The sequence below is a fragment of the Nipponia nippon genome, unplaced genomic scaffold (genome assembly GCF_047370975.1).
Source record: "Nipponia nippon isolate SJK-2023a ecotype South Korea unplaced genomic scaffold, ASM4737097v1 scaffold_4, whole genome shotgun sequence".
Classification (NCBI taxonomy): domain Eukaryota; kingdom Metazoa; phylum Chordata; class Aves; order Pelecaniformes; family Threskiornithidae; genus Nipponia; species Nipponia nippon.
The window spans coordinates 31,310,788-31,335,278 of NW_028262358.1; the positions used below are offsets into that span (position 1 = coordinate 31,310,788).

Sequence of the window (24,491 nt, forward strand, 5' to 3'; positions counted from 1 at the left end):
AGAAATGGCATAATGGCTACCCAGGTCTTTTCCTTCTCTAATTCCTGTAACCATGATTATTTTAATTAAAAGAAAGGCTTTTTATTTTTACCTCACTAGCTTCAGATAGTGACATCTATTTCGCTTTATTTTTACTTCACATTCTCAAAGATCCTCATTCCCTCCCCCTTCCGTTTTTATTTCCTTTTATTGTTTCTGCTGTAACAGTTTCTATAGTAACTTCTCTAAGTGCTGATGAGATTGATGCTACTAAAAGCTGCCTCTTCTCCATCTGAATTGCTTGAAGCTTGTACTTTAAATACAGTTGCAGTTGTTACGGGTGTCAAAAGCAAGCTGTGCCCTTCCTTGGCACAGGCTGGTGACCATCGCATGTAACTGGTGGACAAAAGGTGAAAACTTGTCCTCTGCTTTCCCAGTACAGAGATGCACTGCTAAACTCTGAGAAGTTTTACATTACTTTCCAACAGGACACGAAGACTTCTAAAGCATGTTTTTACCTGAAAAGCAGCTGTGCAAGAACATTAGCTTCTCTCACTGACACTTTATTAAGCTTGTAAGGCTTGCAAATAAGTTCTTTCTCCTGTTTTAAATGCTGCCTGGGATTTGAAAGGAAACTGATTTATTTCATTCTCATCTGTGATCAGTGTGACATTATCCTGCAGGTCAAGAGGACACTTTGCTGACACACATGCTATCCTGTTCTTTCAAGCTCCGCTCCACACAGGCTTACGGCTTTCAAATTACAAGGCAGTGTAACCCTGCCTGACCCAACTAGCCAACTAAGCCACTCCAGATGTTTTTAAAGCTCAACTGAAATCTACTTTACTGCCGTATAGGCCCATTGCTTCTTCCCACTCCTGAACGTTACAATTTACCACTTTTGCCCTTGAAGCCACCTTTCACAGTTCTAAAGGCTTATCCTTCTATTGCCTTTTTATGACCTAAAGAACTAGTTTGTGGAACATATTCTTTTAAGCCACGCTTTTTAGACTACCAGTCGTTTTTGGTGCTTTCTTGTGAATACTCCATTTGAGGATGAAGCGAGATGAACAGCAGGATCACAACCCTAAGCTTCAGGGAGCAGACTTTGAGCCGTTCAGGGACCTTGTACCTCCCATGGAAGAATCCTGTGGGATAATGGTCCTGGAGAGAAGAGGGGTCCATGATCACCTCCTCCAAGCTCAAGAATGGTCCATCCTAATGAGCAGAAAGTCAAGCAGTAGTAGCAGTAGGCCTACGTGGATGAACAAGGAGCTCCCGACAAAACTCAAACATAAAAAGGAAGCACATGAGATGTGGACACATGCAGAGATGGGGTTGGGCATGTCAAAGCTCACCTGGAGCTGAATCTGGCGAGGGGAGTTAAGGACAACAAGATGGGCTGCTACAGGAACAGCAACAGCAGAAGAAAGACTAGGGAAAATGTCAACTGCTGCTGAATGGGGCAGGGGAACTGGTGACAAAGGAGACAGAAAAGCAGATCAAGCACTCCCTCCTTCCCCCATTTAGACCTTTAAGCATCTTTGTGACCAGTTCCATCTCTAAACCAAGGCGTATTTCTTATTATTCAAAAGTAAATTATATTTATCTATTTCATAAAAGGCATGCAGCAGTTGCCTTTGTGTGTGATTGCTGTGTCACATATGGATTTTTAGAAAAAGTTTACTTTGGTGACAAAGTAATTGTCATTGGGTGGAAAGAGGAAGGAGATAGGAAGAAGGACTCAGAAAAATCTTTCTTTTCTTGATGCAGATCTTATTTCTAGACATTTCATATCTCTAATAATCCTGTGGTGTTCTGTATCATCCTGTTTTTTTCTGAAAGCATTGCCTAGTATTGAACCCAGGGCTGATCCACGTGAAACCCATGCTCATCATCTCCTTTCCAGACTGAAACCAAAATATTTTTTCTACTTGCTACTATGAGCAATTTTCAACTTGCTGTATCTCGCACCGTTAACGTAGTTCTCACCTTAGAGAAAAACTATCTGTGAATGCCATGTGAGACAATGTCAGAATGTGTAGACACAAGACAGAGTAAGAAGAAAAAGTACCACAGTCTGTACTCAAGTCCCAACTCTGTCAATGACTTTTTGTGACCTAATTATTTTTTTCAAAAAATGAGTGGATAAGATAGGATTATATCACTCCCCTATCTCAGGCATCTTTTCTGAGAATTCATGAGTTATCTGTCATACACTTGGGCACGTAGTAGTAGTAGTCTAGCGATATCTATTAGATAAGAAAAAGCAACAGTTCACTTTTCTGAAAAGTGCAATTGTATAAGAAGTTATTACAAACCTTTCAGTCCATTTGTTAAATTGCTCGTAGTTCCTGGAAGAACATAATTTAATGTCTACAGCAATATACTACAGTTTTGAAAGTATGGCAAATATATGCATTTCTCAGAAATTAAAAAGGTAACATCGACAGCAAAGTGACATTTAAAAATACTTTGCCAGTCAACATGCATATAATACTTGTAAAACCTAATTCCTATCGCAACAGTTGTTTCCTGTCTGTTGCTGTTCATACCACGAATCAGCTTGTGTCCATTCTCCCTTTATTATCAGAATTACAAATATGAACCTAAAACTACTTTATACTGAGTGACGTGATTACAAAATGAGCACAGAGGAACAGAAAAAAGAGGAAAAGAAAACCTCTGTTTTCAGGTTCACTTCCACCCATTATGAATACCTAAATAGGGAAAATCTCGTTCAGCTCACATGCAAGTAAATACCCAGGACGGAATCAAAGGAACACAATGTTTAACATACTCTTAATGACAAAAATTAAATTATCAGCTTTCAATACAAATTTCAAATAAATCTAGTTGGCAGTGTCCCACAGAAATAAAGGAAAAAAATACGCAACAGAGAAAAATGATCAGCAAAAGGCTAACTAATTTTCCAAATGCTGCAATTCAGTCCTGGGATCAGCCCCTGCCTATGCCTAGTTAAGCGCAGAACTGTGTGCCTGTGACTCAGGCTACTTTTCCACCACGCTGCCTGATCCACAGCACTGCAGCTTATCCGCAGCTTTCACTGACTTCAGTCAAGCCATAGGCACCTCACTACACAGGCAATGTCAGAGAACGCATTGTTTTATGGTGATTAAAACAATGTACAAAGTTTTGAAGAAACCCTCTCCGCTCAGGGTGTATTTTGCTGCAGGCAGAACAACATGCACTCAGGAACTTTCAAGAACAGATTCAAAGAAATACATGGTACCGACTAAAAGTACTGAGAGAGTCAGAGGAAAAGACTGCCTCATGAGAGACACTTATCTGCTTACTGAACAGTCAAAAAATTACTCCCAAGCATAAGATCCAAATGGCTTTTGACTTCTGCCAGCCGGTTTTACATCACTGGGGCTTTGTTAATCTCCAGTTTCTCATTTAAGAACGAAATGACATCCCTATACAGTCTTTGCAGACTTTTTTGATCAGCATTGAACTTCTCATACTAGACTCCTGAAACTTTTGTTATGCTTGACATTTCTGCTGAACTATCTTGCTTTCCTGACACTACCAGACATCACTCCATTCTCCTATACCTTGTTATTCACACTGTCATGTTCTCTTTTTCCTTCTCCCTTACTTTTCACAGAGTCCTAAATCCCCATTTTCATTTAAGGAACAATGTGAAGAATAAAATAAAAGCCCTATGTAAGGAAGCCAAAACACCTCATTAGATAAAAGCTCATGGAAGTGATCTAATGTAAATATTCCACTCAACACTTGGCCCTTTTTTAGGAAACTACTCAGGCAGACAACAGTTTATTTTTCCCTACCTTTTCTTGAAGAGACTTCTCTTTCATAATCAGACTAACTTCCCTGAAGAAGTAGAGCCAATGGAATCTTAATTTCCTCCAAAGACTTTTTTCCGGGAATTTTAAGTGTTAATTGTGATGACTGCCAGGCACTGATATCGATGAAGAGGAGCCACTCTTGAAGGCTATCTTCTTTTCAGCTTCCAAAAGGTATGTGAGCAAGTCTTACATGACAGAAAACTGAAAAAAACATATCTCTAAAACTACCAGTCCCCTCAAATGGTTATTCATACTCCAGTAGCACACAGGAGTCATTGAGCATATTTCAATTCCATTAAATACTATATCAAAACAACAAACACTAGCTACTTCTTATGTTTACATTTAACAAGATCTATAGGTCCTATATAACAGAGAGTGCTCTATGGCCAAAACGACAGGCAGATAAAGGTTTACTGAAATATTTCCAGGAATGTTTACATGAAAGTCTCACGTTCTGGGTTCCAAATCGCTCAGATAAACAGATGATTTCTTAGACATTTTTATTATCTCAGTGACTGTGGAGTTAAGTGTGGTAGACAGGCAATTTTTCAAACAGGAATCTGCAGAAGCAATTTCAAAAAGAACAATAAATACAGTCTTAGATGAAATACTTTTGCCTCCTCACATAAGCTCTCCTAAAGCCAAACAGCAAACACTAAGCGATCAGACACACGCTTACCTAGGAAAAATCTTCCATTTAAGACTTTACCAAACCTCCTTGCTAGCCATTTACTACCACAAAGTCTAACTTGTTTATTTAAACAGCTGCTGTAGGAATAGATGAAGGGGCTGACGAATGCTCATTAGCTCTGTTCTGTTGACTTTCCAGAGGTGGGGCAATCTCCTTTAAAGGGCAGGTAACATCTTAAACTACACCAAGTGCCTGAAAAATTAACATTTACCTAAGTTCTAAGGATTATTGTTGCTCTACTCAATGACTAAAATAATATCTGAAGCCTAATGAGTTATTTCTGCTTGGAAAGGGAACTCATAGAAAGAATTACTTCTTCAATTTTTTTTTTTTGTTGTTGTTGTTTTTTTTACAGTGAGCAGGCATACATTCCTCTTTCTCTGAACACTACTGGAATAAACTGCACTTTCTTTGCACAGTAGTGAAAACTTGTCTTTCCAGCTACTAATGCTCTTTCCCAAAATATCCTATTTTCTTCCCTTCCTCCCAAGTCTCATCTGACAAACACGGCTACCAAAAATTCTTTCTTTGTGTCTTTATTTTCCAAGCTGCTTTCTGAGGCTGTGGACAGATGTGCTAATCCCGATCCAAAAGAGGTTTATGAGACCAAACCCCAATTGTTTAGCTGAGGCCATCAATTCAAACCACATAAGCTGACTGCACTGGCACAAATTGCTCTGCTGACAAATGTGTGCAGACAGCAATATCCAAACAGGAATGCATCAGAAGCTGGCACTGATGACTTCCACCAAAAAACCCTGAATCCAGAAGCGGGTGTCCACCCAAACCTGATACTCATAGGCATAACCTCCTATAACCCAATTAATGCTCTAGGCCCCTTGCTTGCTTCTCTCTCCTGTGTAAAAACCTTCTTGCTGAGATGCTGCCTCTTTCTGATCTATTCTCTGACAGATGTAACCACATAACTGCACAGACAGGTAAGAGAGTGGACAAAAAACTACTTCAGTTGGTTCGAACTCAAGAAAGTTCGTTAATTAAGCTTTAGCTTTTACATGACCAGTACTTTGGACCTCCTGGCTCACTGGTATTACCCAACACAGAACCTGAAATCCCTTACAGTCAGCCAAGGTCAGCGGCAGTGAGTGTTCCCACCAACTTCACCTAAGTCTGAGATCCCATACAAACTTAAGATACAAATGCTGGCAGCTTCCAACATTCTCCATCCCCCAAAATATTGTTCAATGGAACAAAACGTTTTTAGTTTAATATCTGTCCTTTTCAAGATGTCTTAAATAAAAAAAACACTAACACGAGCAGTGTTTCATTTGCTATTGCAATCGGTCCAACTTCTGTCAATCTCCTTTGTGCTGATAATGTAAAAATCTTCTAAGATAAAAATTAATCTTTGAGAAGCCTATATCCAGGTTGCTTTGGAGTCCTACTCTTGCGTCCATACCAATAAGACTACTTTATTCTTAACTGTGCACAGATAATGTAACTTCTGTTTACATTTATATATGGTATAAATAAACAGAATGTATGCAGGAACAAGAATATGAAGAAATATCTATCTCCAAAAACTAATTGTAGCCGATTTATAAACAAGAAGAGAAAGAAATCAGCAGTATATTGAAGCTTACTTCTGAAGCTTCGTACTGAGACTTACTCATAAATAGTATCAATATCAAAAGCACTACGCCTGATTAATGATTTCCTCTTCCATGTGGATGCATGAACTTCTCTGAATGTTTATATCTTCAGTCATATATTTGAAAGCACTTGATTAATTCTTAAAACTAAACCGCTAAAGCAACAGTTCCTTTGACTGTTCTTTGATCTAATTAATAACTTCAGCAGCTACATTAATCCAATGATTAAGTTTGCAATTAGGTAGCTCTTCTGTGTTTTAAGGTAGAGTGGGTAGACTTTGCTCTTTATTCTGTAACTACAGCACAAATAAATTTTTTTTAGCAAGTGAAATTGTTCTGAGGTTATTGGGCTTTGGCAACCAGAACCACTTTTCCATTTCTCTCCTCTTATCTGTAACTCAGTTTACTCAATAAAACTATTCTGAATAATTTCACTTTACTTCTAATGTGTTTTGCTTCCTAGTTTCCAAACAAATTTGTAACTTTGAATGCAAATAGTTGCAAAAACCCACCAAAGTTATTTTTGAAATCTCTGAATGCATCTTTTAAAGAAAATACAATTCACGTTAGGGTTTAGATATCTCACAATCTCAATTAAACCTAAAATTTTAACCAAAATTAAGATGCCAGTAAGATTTACTATGGTTCCTTTCATTTGATTTGCCACGGTGCTTGCTGTATACTGACCTATTTATTCTCCTCTGAATACTTTCTCTACATATTATAGTAAATATATAAAGTAGAACAGTTTTCAACTTACGGCTATCTCTCCCAGACATTTTATTAGACGCTTGCTATAATATACATAGTTATGTGAGTGGTTAAGAGATGAAAGCCTACATTACTTCATTCAGGAAATGAAGTGCAGGTTTCGGTCCTTTCATTGCAATATCCTTCAGTGCATGGAACATAAATGTTTTTGCAGTGGATTGTTCAACAAGCAGGTGATGCAATGGGTTACACAGCTAAGCCACTGTATGATTTCTAGGGCCACAGGGTTAATACATAGTGATAAACTATTCAGTTATAATTGCAGCTTTCGTGCCAGTTAAATTGAGCACTCTGAATATTACACAGTTAAAACTTACTCTGTTATTTAACAGAAATTTGAATTTTGATTCCCTTGAAATCTAACTGATTCAACATCCATTAAGGTATACTAGCCCACAGCAAAAATCAAATCCACAGGAATTTTAACACTGATAAAATTAAGACAAACATATTGGGGAGTAAGAAAGGTAGGAAATCTTCAAGAAGGTTGTACATAAAGAAGCATCATCTCATAGAAGACAATCGCCCAGTGACCAATTCTCAGTTCTAGTTGAAGAGTAAGTAAAGAGGTAATAAGGATAATTTTTCAAAAACTACCAGCTTTATTTCTTTTTTTCCACAACGTAAATCATACTAACACGATGGAAGATTTTTAATTTCAGGTTTGAGTTTTCTAGACCTCTTACATTCATTTCTCTCTGGAAATCTTAGGTGGTAAAAAGAAAGGGATCAGTGAGATAATTTTTTATGATCTCCAATACAACACAGGGTGAAGGACTTCTCTGAACAACGGCAATCCCCACTTCTTGCTTTAAAAACTCTGGGACAAATTTCTATGATGTCATTAAGACATCATTAGTTTTTCACATGAAAAGGTAGCCCACAAATCAAAAATGACGTAATCTGAAATATTCCAGAGAGTGTTAACAAACACCAATGTTGCAGCTGCCCAGATTGTCCTTTATTGCACTTTATTATTTTAAACAAAGATGAGACATGTGACAATCAAAAATAAAGGGTAACATGACTGAATTTCCCCAGACCAAAATATCTTTGATACCTGTGAATTTCACCTTACCATAGAGAAAAATAATAATTGCTACTTAAGGTAACATGTGTAAAGCAGTAACAAAGCTACACTTGCTAATTTCTATATATTTATTTAATTAAGAATGTCCTTTTGAAAGTCATACAATCTTGATCTAAAAATTTCAAATGACAGCAAATCTAGCTACATACTGTAGCAAACTGTTAGACAGTTTTGCCTACACAGTTTTGGTCTAGAAATAACTTTTGGCTCTAAACGACAGTACAGTGTTATTTCTCATTTAATGTATTTTCCCTACACTAAAGTGTCTTTACTATCACGATCAATGCATTAAGTCCTGACATTTACAGAAGATTTTAGGTAGTCCCAGGTTATGTATAGTATTGGTCCTCATTATTGACACTTCTGAAAGGATGAGTTACGTCTGTGAATTTAATCTTGAGTCAAATTACCAGAAGACCTTCCCACAATGCTTTTGGCATTCTGTAAAGCAGGCAGTACGCGACCAAGGTGGATCCTCTCCCCGTCTCCAAATACAATCAGGATTTTGTGTTTTTGAAGTGTCATGGTCACATGAAAAATACATTATGTACTGGATAAAAATAGCTAAAACTTTTAAATTGTTTCCTGCAATAGTGTTTTTTCCCCTTTTGAACTTGTATCTTCAAGAAGATAGACATTTATGCCTGAGGCAGTGTTACTCACTGTGAACAAGGAAGCAAAAATCTTTCCACATCAGCAACAGAGTAAGCTTTGTGAAGCCTTCTGCATCATATTCCACCACACCACTATCAACAAAATATACAAAAAAATGAATGCAATCATTCTAATACTGAATGATAAATATGTAAATTCTGTATTACAGGGATTTTTTGTTTGTTTGTTTGTTCAGAAACTTCGAGAATTTGCTTTATTTATTAACAGTTACAATTTTCTAGCTAAATGAAAATTTAGCTAGATTTGAAACTTTGAATTAAACTTTAATTAAACTTTGAATTAAACTTTAATTAATTAAACTTTGAATCTTAATAATCTTCTTATATATGCTGTGGTACAGGAGTCTCTTACCCGAAGAAAGGCCATATTCAATTTATATAAATACACTTTAGAATGAAAGGAGACTTGCTAATGCATCTGCAGTACTAAATTGATAAAACTGTACACACACAAATTCCCTGTATGTTACTCAGATTAAGATAATTTATTAACTCTGTAGTAAGTGACAGGGTAAAATTGAAAATGCGCAGGCTGAGAAGAGTTTAAATCTGAAAATTCAAAAGAGCATATATAAAAAAAGCAAAGCACAAGAACATACAAAAAATTAAATATAGAAGACTTGTTCAGTAGATGGATTGAAAGTTTCAACGGTCAAGAGTTGGTATTCTCTAAAAGTCTCAAGCAGTATCAGGACACATGAATCACTTTGCAAGTGAAATAAAATCATAGGCACACCTACGCCATTTCTATACTGTAGTTTTCTCAGAAGAAAAAGAAATACCTTGTTTTCATAAGGACTGAGCTTGCATCTACTCTCTATCATGTGTCCAGTTCAAGTCATTGTTATCTATCTATAGTTGTATAAAATTTGGGTGCATGCTAGAAGCCACCTGTCTTCCTACCCTCGCTTGAGAGACCTGAGATTCGAAGGGCTCCTGAATACCCATGGCGTTTGGCACTACCGCTCGGAAGCAGAAACCCTCTCCTCACAATGAGGTAAAGCCCTACTGATCAGGCAATCGCTGTCGCATCGGCTCCTGGACTCTCACTTAAGTCAGGATTTAGGCGGGAAACTGAAGTACCTACCCTTCACAGTGCCAAGGCACCCCTGGTTCTGTTGATTTGTGAAGCTAATGTGTCACCGTGGCAGGCCACGGACCTTTGAACTGCAGGAGTTCAACATGACCCGACAGCCCTTTCTCTCAAGAGAGACAAGACACTGCTCGGTGGTGGGAGCAGCTGGTCTCCCAGTCCTGACTTTACGCTGAGCAGTGGTTTCTGGCTCTTGCAAGGCTTGGAACCATACCCACTTCCCCGTCCTCCCACCTCAGTCACTATCTATTACTGTAAGACCCCCTCCAGTCATTTATTCAGAAATAAGCACATTTCCTTTGAACGAGGAGAAAATCCCTACTGTCCTTTTCCCATAATCAGCTATTTTTCTAGCAAAATCAGATCGGCAACTGGCACAGAAGCGAAGTAACACTGAACTTCATTCTCGTACCGTTACAGAGAGACAATCTATGTACATCATTCTGTGAAAAGTGACCAGATTTCATCTCATCCAGCGGACAGCAGTCACATAACCAAAGACCATGTCCAGAAAACAACACTGGCCCCCATGCTACAGAAAATAATGCATCAAAAGAAAACTTACGTTCCAAAGTGACTCAGGAAAGCTGCGATATACTCTCTTCTCTTATGGTATCCCTGAATAACATATTGTACCTTAAAAAAGAAAGAAATGAACAAATCCAAAGCTACAGAAAGATTAAAAAAGCCAATGCTCCCAATTTGTCATATATTCCTTGTTAAGGAAGATTTACATTTGACAGGGTAGTAGTTCTGAATCCTACATTTAGCTTGCATGATTTCCCTAAGAATCTTAAAGCGCCTTTAAAACAAACAGTGGATCTTGCACAGAGAAAAATCTCATAAGGAAATCTTTTTCGCTCACTTCTAAGCGAAACTTAGTATTTCACAATATATTGAAGCATTGTTTAACTACACAAGATAAAGAGCGAAGAAAAGAAATGCGCGACCTTGCCTTGCTGAAGTTTGAGCAGGAAGCCGTGATAGGCAAATCATAATTACCTGAACTGACAGTTGGTTAAGTGTCAAAATAACATTCTGGTTATAACAGAAAAAAAAATCACAACTGATCTTGGGTGTTTTCTGAAGACTGCACCTCCAACGAAATCTTCTTAACACTAAGCTCTCTCAGTGGTTTCATGCTGACTCAGGGAGCCACCTACTCAACTGCGAGCATCAATTTCTGAGGCATTCTGGGTTTTGAAAGACTTCCATCCTGGCACAGACAAAATCCAACAATGCTAAACTTGGAAGACTTAAGGCAAAATTCTCTCTCACCATGTATGTTTTCTTATTGATTTGAATGGGATTACTTAGCAGAACAGTGTGAACAGGGTTTGACCCATAACAGAAACAACGCATGTGTTGTCAGGCTGCAAGAGCATCTGGTTTACAACTGGCTACTTCAAGTACGTACGGTATGGTTCCATATGTGATTCCCTATGTAAACCCCTTTGCCTTCCAGAATGAAAACTAACATTTTAAAAACCCTTTTTCCCCACTGAACATGAAAAAAACAGGACGAATATTTTTCTTGGCTATGGTAATACTAGAATTACTTGGCTGGCAAATGCTTTCCTAAATTTTTTGAAAACGCCTTGATACGATCATTGCTCAGAGCTATCTTGTACTCCTTAAAGTTAAATTCTATTTATAAATTGAGACTTATTTCATTTTATAAAAAACTACAATTATTTTGAAGGCTTTGTGTGGGATCTGAAATGTTATTTTGGAAAAAGGAAAACATATCATAAGTTTGCTTAAGGGACTTTGTTTAAGAAAGGACAAAAACAGTCCTGTATACTTGCAGATTTTAAAAACAGAAAGTAATTTTAACAGAAAACCACAACAAAAACAACTCTAAAGATAGATTCCAATATAATTATGGAAACACATTTTGTAGAACTTTTCCTAAAAGAGAAAATTATTTTCCTCATTTGGACAAATGAAGGTAAAAATAATATACAAATACAAATAGGAGGTCTGTAATAGGCAGATTCCTAGATGTTGGCCCCTAAGTTTTCTTTTGAAAATTACACTTCAATAATGGAGAAGCTTTCAAAATACTATACTCACTCTTTTTTGTTTAAACAGTAAGCTAACTGGAACACAACCTTTTCAGCAACGTTAAGTAGCTATTACTGTATAAACATTCAAGTAGACTGCTGATTCAGTTCATTTGGATGAAACATCTGAGAAGAAAATCACTGAAAGTACTCAAAGCCTACAATGACGACTATGGTATGAGAATTTAGATATCTTCCAACAGGAAAAATAATATGCAAACGACACATTTGTATTTACTAGCAAAACTATATGCTGCAATGCAGTGATGTACGATACAATAACATTTTATCCTAAATTGTAACATGTCACAATGAGAAAAATCCACTCTAGGATCTGATCCGAAACACGCTTGTTCACCTAAAAGAGTCATTATATTCAATGCCCTGCATAGGTGCTCAACGCTTATCAAGAAGGTATTCTTCGTGTAGTTCACCTTAAGTATGCCCTGCTTGGACTACCTCGCAGAAGAAAAACCATGTCTATGGAAATGCTATAGTGTGTTACTGCAATACAGTACAGCACATAAGGGAAAGGAAAATGGAGTTCTCTTTACTAACTTACCTTGTTTGTTAGCAGCTGGCATACTTGGGGTACATAGTCGATAAGACAACCTCCACCAGGAAAGGCTGGGATGTGAAGGGCAGATGATCCTCCAAGTGCACTAAAAACAGAAGTTAATTTAACAGTACATTACACGTACAGTCTCTGGGATTTGAAAGTGATTTCTACACTGTCCTCTTTCCCTGTGCTTAAAGTCAGAGGGTCATGGTGAGGAAGTGTATTTTATACTGTGACGATATAAAAAGTATTGAGTGATACTATCTATAAAACGAGGTTATACCATGGTCCACTGTAATTAAACTAATCAAGAATATCACTAACGCAAAGCACTCTCTCAGGAAATAGCTTTTTCATTGTAAACAGTTCTGTTTCTTAGCCCTCATCAATAAGATGTGGAGCACTGTAGTTAAGATATCTTGTTATTGTGGGATGAGACGACTTTGAGTCTTGAATTATTCAAAAAGCCACCTTCAGTCAAATCAGCTAAGAATAAGCAAAATAATTTGGACTGAGGAGTAATAGATGGCTAGACGCAAATGTCAATCATGCCATCTGCTCCAGTTTTGAGCCTCCCAGTACAACACAGATGTTAACCTACTAGATCAAAGGGGCAGTGGGCCAGAAAGATTACTAGGTACACAATGTAAGGGGGGGATGTTGAAAGAAATGGGTTTGTTCAGTCTTAAGAGAACACTGGGGAGGGAGGATATTGAAGAGGGAAGTTGAAGGCATATTGTTATTGAAGGCATATTGATGCCTTCAATTATCTAATGGAAAAATCTAGAGCCAGAGTTTTCTCCGAAGTGCACAGTAACAGGATTAAAGGCAATGCAGACATGTTGCAATGAAGGAAGTTCTGGTTAGCTATTAGGAAAAATGTTTTCACAATGAGAGCAACCAAATACTGGAAGACAGGCCCACAGGGGCTGGGGAATCTCTGTCCTCAGAGGTGCTCAAAGCTCAGCTGAACAACTGCCATGAGCACGCTGACCTAAGCTGACCCTGCTCTGAGGAGGGGCTTGGCCAGATAACCTCCAGAGGTTCTCTCTCCAGTCTACATTGTTTTAAGATTATATTCCCTGATTCTATGATTTTGTTCATCCCCAGAAGGAAATAATACGAACAAAGATGTTAACCCTGTCCATGCATAGACTGGAAATCTAAAGGGTAGGAAGCCATAGAAATAAGATAACTTCAGACATGTATTTAAGCACCTTAATCAATTGCCTTTATCATAGGATGGAAGACTGAAGCATGCCTGCTATTGCCGAGGATAATAGCTTCTTTGGTGCAGAATGATCTAGCACTTTTTTTTAAAATCAGGTTGTATAAGGCAACAACCAGCAAAAGTCCATACTACTTTCTTTCAGCAGTACAGATCTAAATCTTTCTTATAGTCTTTTACCAATCAAAAGGGATATGAATTTGCATTACACACTGTGGCTTATATCATTTACTACGCATCCAGAACCTTGTTGGGTACAATTAAAGAGCTTCAAAAGCTAAGCTACTTTGTGGCCTCCTGTTTACATGCTGTTTCCATGAAAGATTACACTGGCTGGAAAGAAAATTCTTCTCTGCAAAATAAGGCTCATTCTCCAGCGGGACCTGCCCTTTTATTTTCCTCAGTACTTGATAAGATATCACTTTGGTAGGCATAAAGGTCTACAGTCATACATGCCTTTGAAGGAACAGAGCCTACATAAATCAAAAAAACCCAAACTCATAATGAGGTATATGGAAATCTGCTACTCAGGCAAAACAGTCTGGGTTCAGCAGACTGTTCACCACATGGAACAGTTCTGCAGGTCTGGATTTTGCATATGCAATGATGAAAAAAGAAAGCCTTGAGTACACCACAGCTACATAAAAAAACAAACAAACTTTTCCAGCAGAAGTAAGACTTGAACAAGTTTTTTTTTTTTTTTTTCTCTAAACCAAATTCGGTTTCCTTGCTGCTACCCCCCTTACTAAAATTACTTACACAGGAATATAATTTTGCTACTTGTGGATGTTAAAAACTGTGAAGCACAACTACTAGACTATTATGAAGTTGCAACATTTCTGAAACAGCAGTTTGTTCTTAGGAAATTGAAAGTATACTGGGTCCATCAGTCTTTGAAGTTGGAGAATGAAAGTCTTGTCCCTCCTGGTATGTTACAAGTGGGTTATGAACCTTACTTTAAGACCCTGGCTTTCGGTTTATTAAACTCCTTAAATGCTTATGTAAATATATCCATAAAAGCCTCCAATCTCATACACAGAGCAAATGGTACTGCCCGTTTTGCATCCTGCCTTGCCTCGTTTGCAACCAAGTCCAAGTTCCCCCTCAGCATGGAGATACCACTGGAGACGCTCAGATGACTACAACAGGAATTACAGGCTCCTCTCTCAGTTACAATAGCATGCATGAAGTTAGGAGTAATCTCTTAACACATTTCACATGGAAAAAAGCTTCCACTCCTATATCATCAGCTTCCAATACATCTTCCAGGCTGAATTATTATGATTTGTGAGTAAGGGCTTCCCATTTTACCTGTATCCATCTTTTGAAAGTAGTCAATCCATAAAAACTTGTTGACATAATTCTCAAATGAAAAACAGACTGCTACGAGGTGTGGTTTCTGAGAAAGAGGTCCCTCCACAGAAAGAAGGCTGGAATTTCTAGTATAATTATCCTCTGAAAACAGAATAAAGCTGTACAATATGTAATTTATGTTCTGTAGAAATAATTATGGGTAGGGAAAATTAAGAGTGGACAGGCATCTTTGTTCCCTCTATTGGGTCAGAGAATCTGCTTATTAAAATATTTTAATAAAATACTCCATTTGCACAGGACCTTGCCTCTGACCATCTCAAAACTTTGTATAAACATTCAGCAATTAAGGTTCATCTGCCTTATGAAACTGATATTTATCTTTTATTTTTAAACATGTAAGGAAGCTATTGCTCAGAATTTGATCTGACTATGCTGTACTATGTCTCTGTCGTGCCAAAGGAACATATTTGCAGTACCTAACAATCATGAGACAGGGCAAGAGGCTATAAGTCTTCCTTTGACCCTATAATAAACCTGCAGTTGAAGAAAGAAGTGACTTACTCAACGTCAAATAAGAAGGACCTGTAAAAGATGCAAGGAAACGTGTAAAATGGAGAAAATTAGGCAAGGGAATTTCAGCATGCAGCTCAGTATCTAATGCTGCTTTTTGAGGTCCCTCAAAGCCCAATCAAAAGAAAATGTGTAAAACAAAAAATGCGATAAAAGCCTTTTATAGTCAAGGACATTTTACTTGCCAAGAGATTTCACCAGCACAAGCTAAAGATTCCTGCACGTCAAACCTGCTTTCTAGATAGCTGAGCCTCTTGAAACATAGATCTTACGTACCTCTGTTTGTGATTAAGCTTTCCTTCCTGGTATCACTGTTATACACCCCTCACAAATACAACACATTTTTATACCCAGGAACAAAAACAACTCTAACATCACAGTATCAGGTTTGGGGATATTCATTTTATCAAGATGACCAAAAAAACAAGCCAAAAACCATCAAGAGATATGTTGAGGAGGTTACTTGGTTTTAAACACAAACTAATATTGCTCCCCTACAGCTACCAGAGTAAGTCTAGTTTCAGCACAACCAATTGAGTTGTGTTTGATTTTTACACAATTTTTTCCAGCAACGTGTTACTACTTTTTAAAGGCTAAGATTCTAACAGATTCTGATAGTGGCTTTCTATAATCATCATAATTCATGATTATTCATTCTAATTCATTCTATAATTATCATAATTCATGAAGCAACAGTCTTAGTGGATGCTATTTCATTAGGACTGGTATTGGATGAAGATAAATACGTGGCAGATCTACCTATCTATGAGATAAGGTTGCGTGAATGTGTTGGAACACAAAGACAAAGATGTTGTCTGTTGGCCTGAGCATTTTATTCACTTGCTGTTACTCTAAACCTACTCAGCTCTGCAAACCAACTTCATACACCTCATTTTAAGATGGACCAGAGACTCCTTTGCAGCAAGTTCCTGCCTTCCTGGGTTTCCAGAGTGTCAGACACAATGTGGTGCTGATCCACGGTCCGTGAATTAAACTGGGTTTTGTGAGGAACTCACTACTGAATTCAACAAGGGCAGCAGTCAGCCTGCATTAATAGCAGTTTTGTTCTGCAACATGCTGAAATACAAGTGCAGAGCATGTAGCTGGAGTATGTTTACATTTCTGCTGTTGACTGGTGCATTCCAAGTGACTTGCTCTGTATGTCTCTCAATGGATCCGTTTATTCAAGCCTGCATACAAAATGCAAAATTCTTTCCCATTTCTTGATAGCTTATAATTACATTAAAATGTCTTTCTCAAGAAATGATCCTTCAAAAAAAAAAAAAAGGCATAGTATTAATTCACAGGTTTACAGAAGTGATTGTTTTTGTTCTTGAGTGTTTATGTGTAAAGAACTAGTTATTTCCCCTTCCTTAAAAACATCACTTCACTAAAGAAGAAGGGTGCTTCCAAGTCCCAAACTAAGAAGACTAGGTGGTTTGGCAAGAAAGACTTAGAGGCACGAAGGAAGATGCTCCTACTCCCATCCCTACTCTACCCCCTTCCCTACACCTCTCCCCATGGTCTCTTGGGCCTGTCTAGTTCCTCTAAACTCCTTTCATTCACCCCACCTCTTCCCTGCAATCCATTTTGCTTCCCCCTTTCTCCCAGCAGAAAAATGCAGGTTTCTCTACATTGCTGGGAAACTTTTCAACTGAGTCTGAAAGACGAGGATTATTTCAGACTACCCCCTACATCTTGCAGGGTCCCGCAAAAAGAAAAATATTACAGTTTATAAAGTTATGTGCTAACACAGGTTACGGTACTACAGTTAAGCACCTGTACACACGTAATACTGTTGATATATTTTGCTTTCTCTCTCTCTCTCTCTTTTGCTTTTACCTGTTACCATTCGCCATCTCCCAAAATTGCATAAGCTTTTCTTTGAAAGAATTATCACAAAGAAAAGAACATCTACGGAAAAGTTTCATGCTCTTAAAAGGAGGCACCTTGCACAATGGCAGTTATTTTTGCTCCAAGGGAGGAAAGAGTAAAAAACGTGTATTTGGGAAGGAGGTCCAGCACTGTAAGAAGAATCACACTTATCCCTGAATACAGTGTGAACGTAGCATTAAAGAGCTTTATACCAAAAGAAAGTGGTACGTAATACTGATTGCACTCAACAATGTTCCTAATCCAATGTATTCTTTCTGCAAAACCCACATAAAGTAGGGAAATGACAATTTCAATGATTGTGAACAATACAATTGAAGATTCATCTAGCTTTGAAAATGTAAATAAACAAAAAACTTGCCTCTGCATGGAAAGACTTTTTATACCAGTTTAAAATAACTAAGAGCTTTTCTCTCAGCATGGCCAATGTTAAAACATGTTCAAATCTACGTACTAGTGATGGAAAGTAGACTTTAGACTTTATAGACTATAGCCCTTGCTTTTACCAGGATACACCCTTCTTAACTCTCTGTAAGTTTGCACCTGCCTTATTTTGAAACTGAAGCACACTGCAGACCTACATAAGCATTTAAAGGGTTTATTACTCATGATGGCTATACGCAAGAGTAGCCTGAAGCATGTGGAAAGAAATTCCCTTCTTTTTGCTCTTTTTTCCTGTTTTGAGACTCATGTTATGGGCTTTGATCTCCTTCCCCGTTCTCTCTCTCTTTTGTTGCTGAAGTAAATAGTTGACTTTTTTTTTTTTTCTTTTGCAGTTTCATCACTTTAGGACATTACACCATTTGGCACAGGAGACACAAGGAACCACATCAAATAAAAGCACGTGACCACAAAAGCTGCCTTACCAACCATGATCCCAGATTTACTGTCAGTTTACCATTTTTCAGACTTGCTCGACCATAACCAAATCCACCCTATCACACAAACAATGTGGTGCTTGGCAGAGGCCTTGGGATAGTGCTTCCATCAGCAATACAGAGCTTAACAGTAAAATAACAGAACATTACTCTTGTTACTGAAAAATTGGTTGGTCTAGGTTTGTGACAGTGTTTTCTCCCCTTTCTAGTGATACTCAATTTAAAGCAAACATAATTAACATATTGCTTGTCCACTCAAATCTACTACAAGGTAAAGTGTGTCCAAAAAAAAAGTTCCCATTCTATTTTTAAAGAAAAAAATTTTGGTTATAATTATCTCTACTTCAACATTGGTAAATTGGAAGTGTATGTTTTCAGCTAACAGATACAATCTGAGGTATCTACATTGTTAAGTGCATCAGAAAAAAAATACAATCACAAATAGTCCTAGATGGAAAACTATGCCAAGCCTACTTATTTGGAGAAAGAATCCCAGTCAAACTCAGACTAAAAATCTGGCCATTAGAGCTGAAAGGGTAATATCATCTTTTTTTTTTCCTTGACCTACTAGAGGTTCAGGGTAAATACCTCTGAGCTCCTTCTGACTAGTGACTGGGAAAAAAAAAGGAATAATCACTGTAAAAAGCAAATACTAAAACCAGAATGTATTTTAGTTTCACAGAGTGTGCACAAAACTGCAAGTCAGACTTGCTGAGCTTTATTTGCAGCTCTTCTGCTGACTTCATATGTTCTAGCAAGTTATTGCAACCAGTCTGCTTCTCTGCCCACCTACAATGTCCAGATGTTTATACTGAAGTACAGCAAAGTTTAATAATATTCATAGAATAGTATAAAAGCTGTGGGATGAAGTAATCCGTAAGTGCTAATGACTACTGCTTTGTTTGGGTTATTCCAACTTCTGTATTCTGCTGCAGGTAAAATTGTCAAAAAAAGCAGTTTTCTGTAATTATTTCACATTTTAGACAAAGTGGCTATACCAAGGAAAGATCTACCTTAGCTGTACAGATTCTGGGTTCTAGCAGACTTTATGCTAACAGACTTACACACAAACTACGGCTCGGCTGATCCAATATTGGAAGAATAATAGGGATAGGAGCTCTGTCCCCAGGATTCTACTCCTCGTTGATAAAAACAAACAAAAACACCAAACCAAAAAAAACCCCCCAAAAAACAAGAATAGAGATGAATAGATAGCTAACCCTGTAATTAAATTAGAATACATTTCTTCCCTTCTCTGACCAGACTCAGAGCTGGAAGGAGAAAGAACAGATACTCTTGCAGTAAAAAGCTTTTCTTACTGCTACTTGATAGTGTAGAGTGTGAAAAAGCTAGTATTTCCTCTGTATCAGATAAATCATGACTGAAGGGATTTTTCCTTTGCTTAATGGGTCTTTATACGCAGAAACGTTCTGCATAAAGAGGACAAAAAGGCTTCCACTGACGTGTTGAACAAGTGAAAACCTGGGCTGCCACCGATGGAAAAGGGAGCTCTCCACCGTTCTCAGGCCTTGTGTTCTCTGAAGAAACAAAACCACATGAGGATAACATTTATTATGCATCTGATCAGACACTTCATGTCGCAGTAGCATGCGGTACACAAGCACTCTGCCTACAACAGTCGTCACACCGCTTTCTTCTCTGGGCAAGGGGACTCACTTTTATAAATTAATCCAAGGCTTATAACAGACACCCTGGGCAGGCAGGCAGTCCAGCAGAATCGATTGCCCTCTGGGAACTCCATCATACCTCAAGGCACAAGCTTCAGGAAAGGTTCAAGCAAGTGCAACAGAAATTATCAGCAAGGCTTCAATGTGTGCAGCGGTTTAAAATACAGGTTAACTTAACTGGTGTCAACAATACCACTCTGTAACACTGCACAGTGCACAAATTTTGATCACTTATTCATTCTGACAATATAAAATCAAAGTGACAAGTATAAAAGCAATATATTTCAAACTGATGCAAAGTATTAAAAAAACCCTCATGCTTAAATAGATAGAATTATTTTTCATAATACAGTATGAACAGGTTCAAAAAGTGAAAATTTCCACAGGCTACAAAGACTGTGATTCTCTCTTAAAAGGCTTGAAAATTCTGACAAAGGTTGCTTTTGTGTTGCAACTTACTATGTTTAAGCCCCCCTTAATTTTATACCAAAAAAACCCCAATAGCAAGGTGTATTACAAATTTAACATGCTCAGTCATTCAAGGCAGTTTTGTTTTGGCAAGGTTGCAAATCATAATGAGAAATCCATAACAAATGACATAAGAACTGAATTTAAGACACTTTTTATGATCTCTAAAAAGTAGATTTTTTTCCTCCCTCAAAAAAAATGTATTAGTTACTAATATTAATTCTCCATCAGCACAGTATTATTTAAGAAAAACAGTTATAACAAGACCTGAACAACTTGCTAGATGCCTCACAGTTTAAACAGGAGGGCATGGTTCCTGTCCTGAAGAACTTGCACAGTCCAGTATTTCACACTCTACAACACAGTGCGGAACCGAAAAGCAGGGACTGAACAACAGCGGATGAAGAGCATGGACTGCAGCAAGGAGACTTAAGACTTAAACACTTACCATGGAGAAATATATATTTCCAAAGCATTTTGCTTATTTCTTAAAGGAACCTTGGCAGCAAATTAAGAGAAATCTGAATGAGAAGTAAAGAAAAGTTGAAGAAGAGTTTCACAGAGAATTAAATGCAATGAGGCAATAGCCCAAAAAACCCCCAATGAACAACCAAAAAAAGGTGTAGGAAAGCAATCCAGACAAAAGGAGGAAACGTCACTGAATAAAAAAAAGTACAGGTAAGAAATACAGGCAGATAAGAGGGAAAAAAAAAAAAAAAAAAAAAAGAGAACACTACGCAGTTCTATTTTGGTTTTCCTTCCAAAGAAGTTAAAAAAGCAGTATGTGAAGATTAAAGAAATGATTCAAGATGCCATGAGAAAGACTATGTAGCCTAACCTATTGCAATTGTCTTCTGTACGGATCTCAGGAAGAAGAGCAAGTGTGAAAGAGGCTGGAGACTTGTCACAACTAAGGCAGAACAAGATTTTGGCCGAAGAAAGACTGAACTGTAACCTAATTATAATACTTCTTCATCCTGCACTGATCTGAGATGTCAACACAAACCCAAGAACTTGTTTAAAATGATGCACTATTCCCATTTCTCCTTCACATGGACTGTAAAGAAGGAAAAGTTGAGTCTGTTAGCTGGAATTTTACTTTTCAATTTCCTGTTCTTCAGAAATGTACTTTTCATGGCATTACCTGTTTTGCAGATACATCTATAACCACCTTAACTGTGAATATATCGAGGGTCTTCTAAGCGGCAAGTAAAAATTACTGGGCACTGGCTCTTTTGCTTCAAGGGAAAAATGTATTGACTTGAAGTGCTGTCTCAGAGGAACTAAAAATGGCTTATGCGTAGCATGAAGATAGGATCTGGGAATTATAAACATTTGCATAAAGAAGAAAAAGAAAACTAGAGCACTGGTATGCTGTGAGCAGTGTTTTCCTCTAAAACAGTACGACTCAATAAATTAATGAAAGGATTGAGGATTTATTTATGTTGAGGATCACTGGAAATTCCTCTGTACTGAAGCCTGGGTGGTATGTTACATAGTGCTTGTTGTCATTTAAGATACTGATTTGCTCTTTTATAATCCACTCTGCTGTAGTGACAGAGATCTCCCAAACAATCCCACTGAACAGAATATTTATCACAAATCCATGTGAATCTTCTCTTATTATCCATCCATAAAGTGGGTAACATAAATGAATAACTGTTCTAAGATAGTATCAGTTATATTTACAAACATATGCCCTATATACCTGTAACTTCTTATCAATCTTCCAGCATGCATTCAATAACATCCAGCTTACTGTATTATGACTGTTCACATGGCAGGTAATTTTCTAGTACTTGTACTAAGCCCAGCTAACCAGCAGTGTCTTTATCATGAAGCAGAAACATGAGTCTCAAAAAACTGTACAACTCCATTGCCTTCCCTTGCCTACTGTTCTCACCTTTTTCAGAAGAACAAGTAATTTCCTATAACTTGGAGGCTTTTACTTTTTATGATTGCACTTGCTCATATTGTTCCTTATTTTATTTACGTTCCCTGATCTACTAGTCAAATTACAGTAATTATCTCTTATTGTTAATCTTTTCCTGATATTGCTTAATGTCTAATACTACCAGTGATACAGTCATTTTGTAAGCGTGCTATTTTTTGCCTTTGTGCTAAAATAGTGCTGTGTTGTAGACTTCTCCCACATAATGAAATTTTTTCCTTTCTCCTCAGGCCAGACAGTAATCCTTATTTGTGGATCTATTGGTAGCAACATTTTGTGTAAGAAACATCCTGTCCCCTGCATCACACTTAATTAGCTTATGTGAAGAATGAAAAATGCAAAGTACTGAAAGGATAAGAAATCTTACAGAAAAATTTCAGAAATGAAATGAAAGCAACATGCTGGAAAACTTCTGGATATGAAGTTGAGCATTTGGGTCATCGATAAGAATGCCTGAGGGAGGTAGAAAGTTAGAGGAGAAAAATGTTTTTCTTTCATACATCTGGCTTCTGACGTTGATTTCCATGTGTATGCAGCATGATTAAGGGGCATTCTTGCTCAGATCTTGAAATTGGCTTTATCTTATGTTCACAAACTATGTGGAATGCTACAAGTCTGGTCTGGTGCTCCCGCTAAATGCTCCAAGAGGCCTAGTGAGCTCAGGTTTTATGTAAGCCAAATATGTTCACATGTGGACGCAAGGCAAGAGAACATAAGTTTTTCATGTAAACACAGCCACTGTGGTTTGACAAACTAATAAGAACCATGTTAAACCCGTACTCGTTTAACAAGATGATACGAATCTGCTGGGATGGTTTTTACAGCCCCTTTCAGAATCTTTACCACAGGCATTTGGGTAAGTGTGTTTTGTTCCTATGAACATAAATAATTCAATATTCATCCTAATATATTCTCTTCAAAACGGAGGGAAGCAGAGCTATGCATCACATCGCACAAAGGCAGACTTTGGTAGGTGGGAAGACTGGGAATAATTCTCAGAAGAAAATGCTGGTGCTTTGAAACCCTGATTTACATCAGAGGTAACAAAGGTTCCTTCTGTAACAAGGCAAACGCAGGTCTGGCTTTAAAACAAAAAAGGCAAGGCAGAAAATAAAACCATAGGTTTTCACTGTGTTAAAATCAAAGCAGGGACCCCATACACACACCAGAAACTGGAATTTTCGTAATTTGAAACTTAGAGAAGCGCTTAGTTAGTCAAAAGGTGAATACAGGTGTTCCCAGGATTTTGCTTTTACTGATGCCTGGATTTTGTTCATGGAGCAGTTTCGTTACGGCACGTGCTGCAAGGCAAAGACTGGAGCGAAAATGATTCCCCTTTTTGCTAGAACAGGTTATGAATGTGTGCAGTGCACATACAGACATCAGTCAGGCCCGAGTCAAATGTACACACTTGCATCCCACAAGCTTCCTTTAATGAAGGCCCTCTTTCCCTTAGAAACTGCAAATACTTACATGGTCACTGAAAGACAAAAATTGCAACTCTCTCTTAGTATCCCTTATCACCTTTTAAGGGTTTGATTAACGTTATTTAATGCTTAAGGGCTTGAGTGCATTTGCAAGTTGAGTGCTTAGATAATGGAGTGGCCTGAACGGTATCTGCAAGTAGACGTATTTACAAATAAATATCAGATGCTTTGATAAACTAGCCTTTTTAGTTGAAGAATGACATTTTCAGAAAGCTTGTCAGCTTTTAAGTCATTTACATTCTGTCTTTTAATAACACTGAAGATATTAGGATTCTACACCTAGAATAGCTTCCTAAATTAAGTCTTTTCTTTTTGGAAAGCCTTATTGAGGCTCTTGAGTCCTACAGATATGGGGGGGAGGGGGAGAAAGAAAATGTTACACTGCCTCAAGCACTAATCAGAGTTTTCAATAAGAATAATGAAGGAATGGATTAAAATACAAAATAGCATGAAACTTGCTTTCCGGCTCCCTCACTCTTAAAATATTAGAAAGCAATATCTCTCTTTGTTTTCTTTCCCAAGTAGTTCTTCCCTCTATCCCTTCAAAAATCGAAAGCACCAACTAATTTTTGTATCTGGTAATAAATGCATCAGCTATGCCAGTGTAAAACCAATACTGCTACAAATACACTCTAAAAAGATAAC

General features: G+C 37.6%; 1 protein-coding gene across 4 annotated transcripts in view; it reads right to left on the bottom strand.

The window, feature by feature from the left end:
* BABAM2 (BRISC and BRCA1 A complex member 2) overlaps positions 1-24,491 on the bottom strand; it is a 176,062-nt gene that overhangs the window by 30,665 nt on the left and 120,906 nt on the right. For all 4 annotated transcript variants that reach the window (XM_087774426.1, XM_087774427.1, XM_087774428.1 and 1 more), the window contains 3 exons: positions 12,373-12,472; positions 10,310-10,380; positions 8,641-8,723 (listed from right to left, as the gene is read on the bottom strand). In XM_087774426.1, coding sequence (XP_087630552.1) covers positions 8,641-8,723; positions 10,310-10,380; positions 12,373-12,472 — 254 coding nt within the window. The remainder of the gene's footprint in view (positions 1-8,640; positions 8,724-10,309; positions 10,381-12,372; positions 12,473-24,491) is intronic.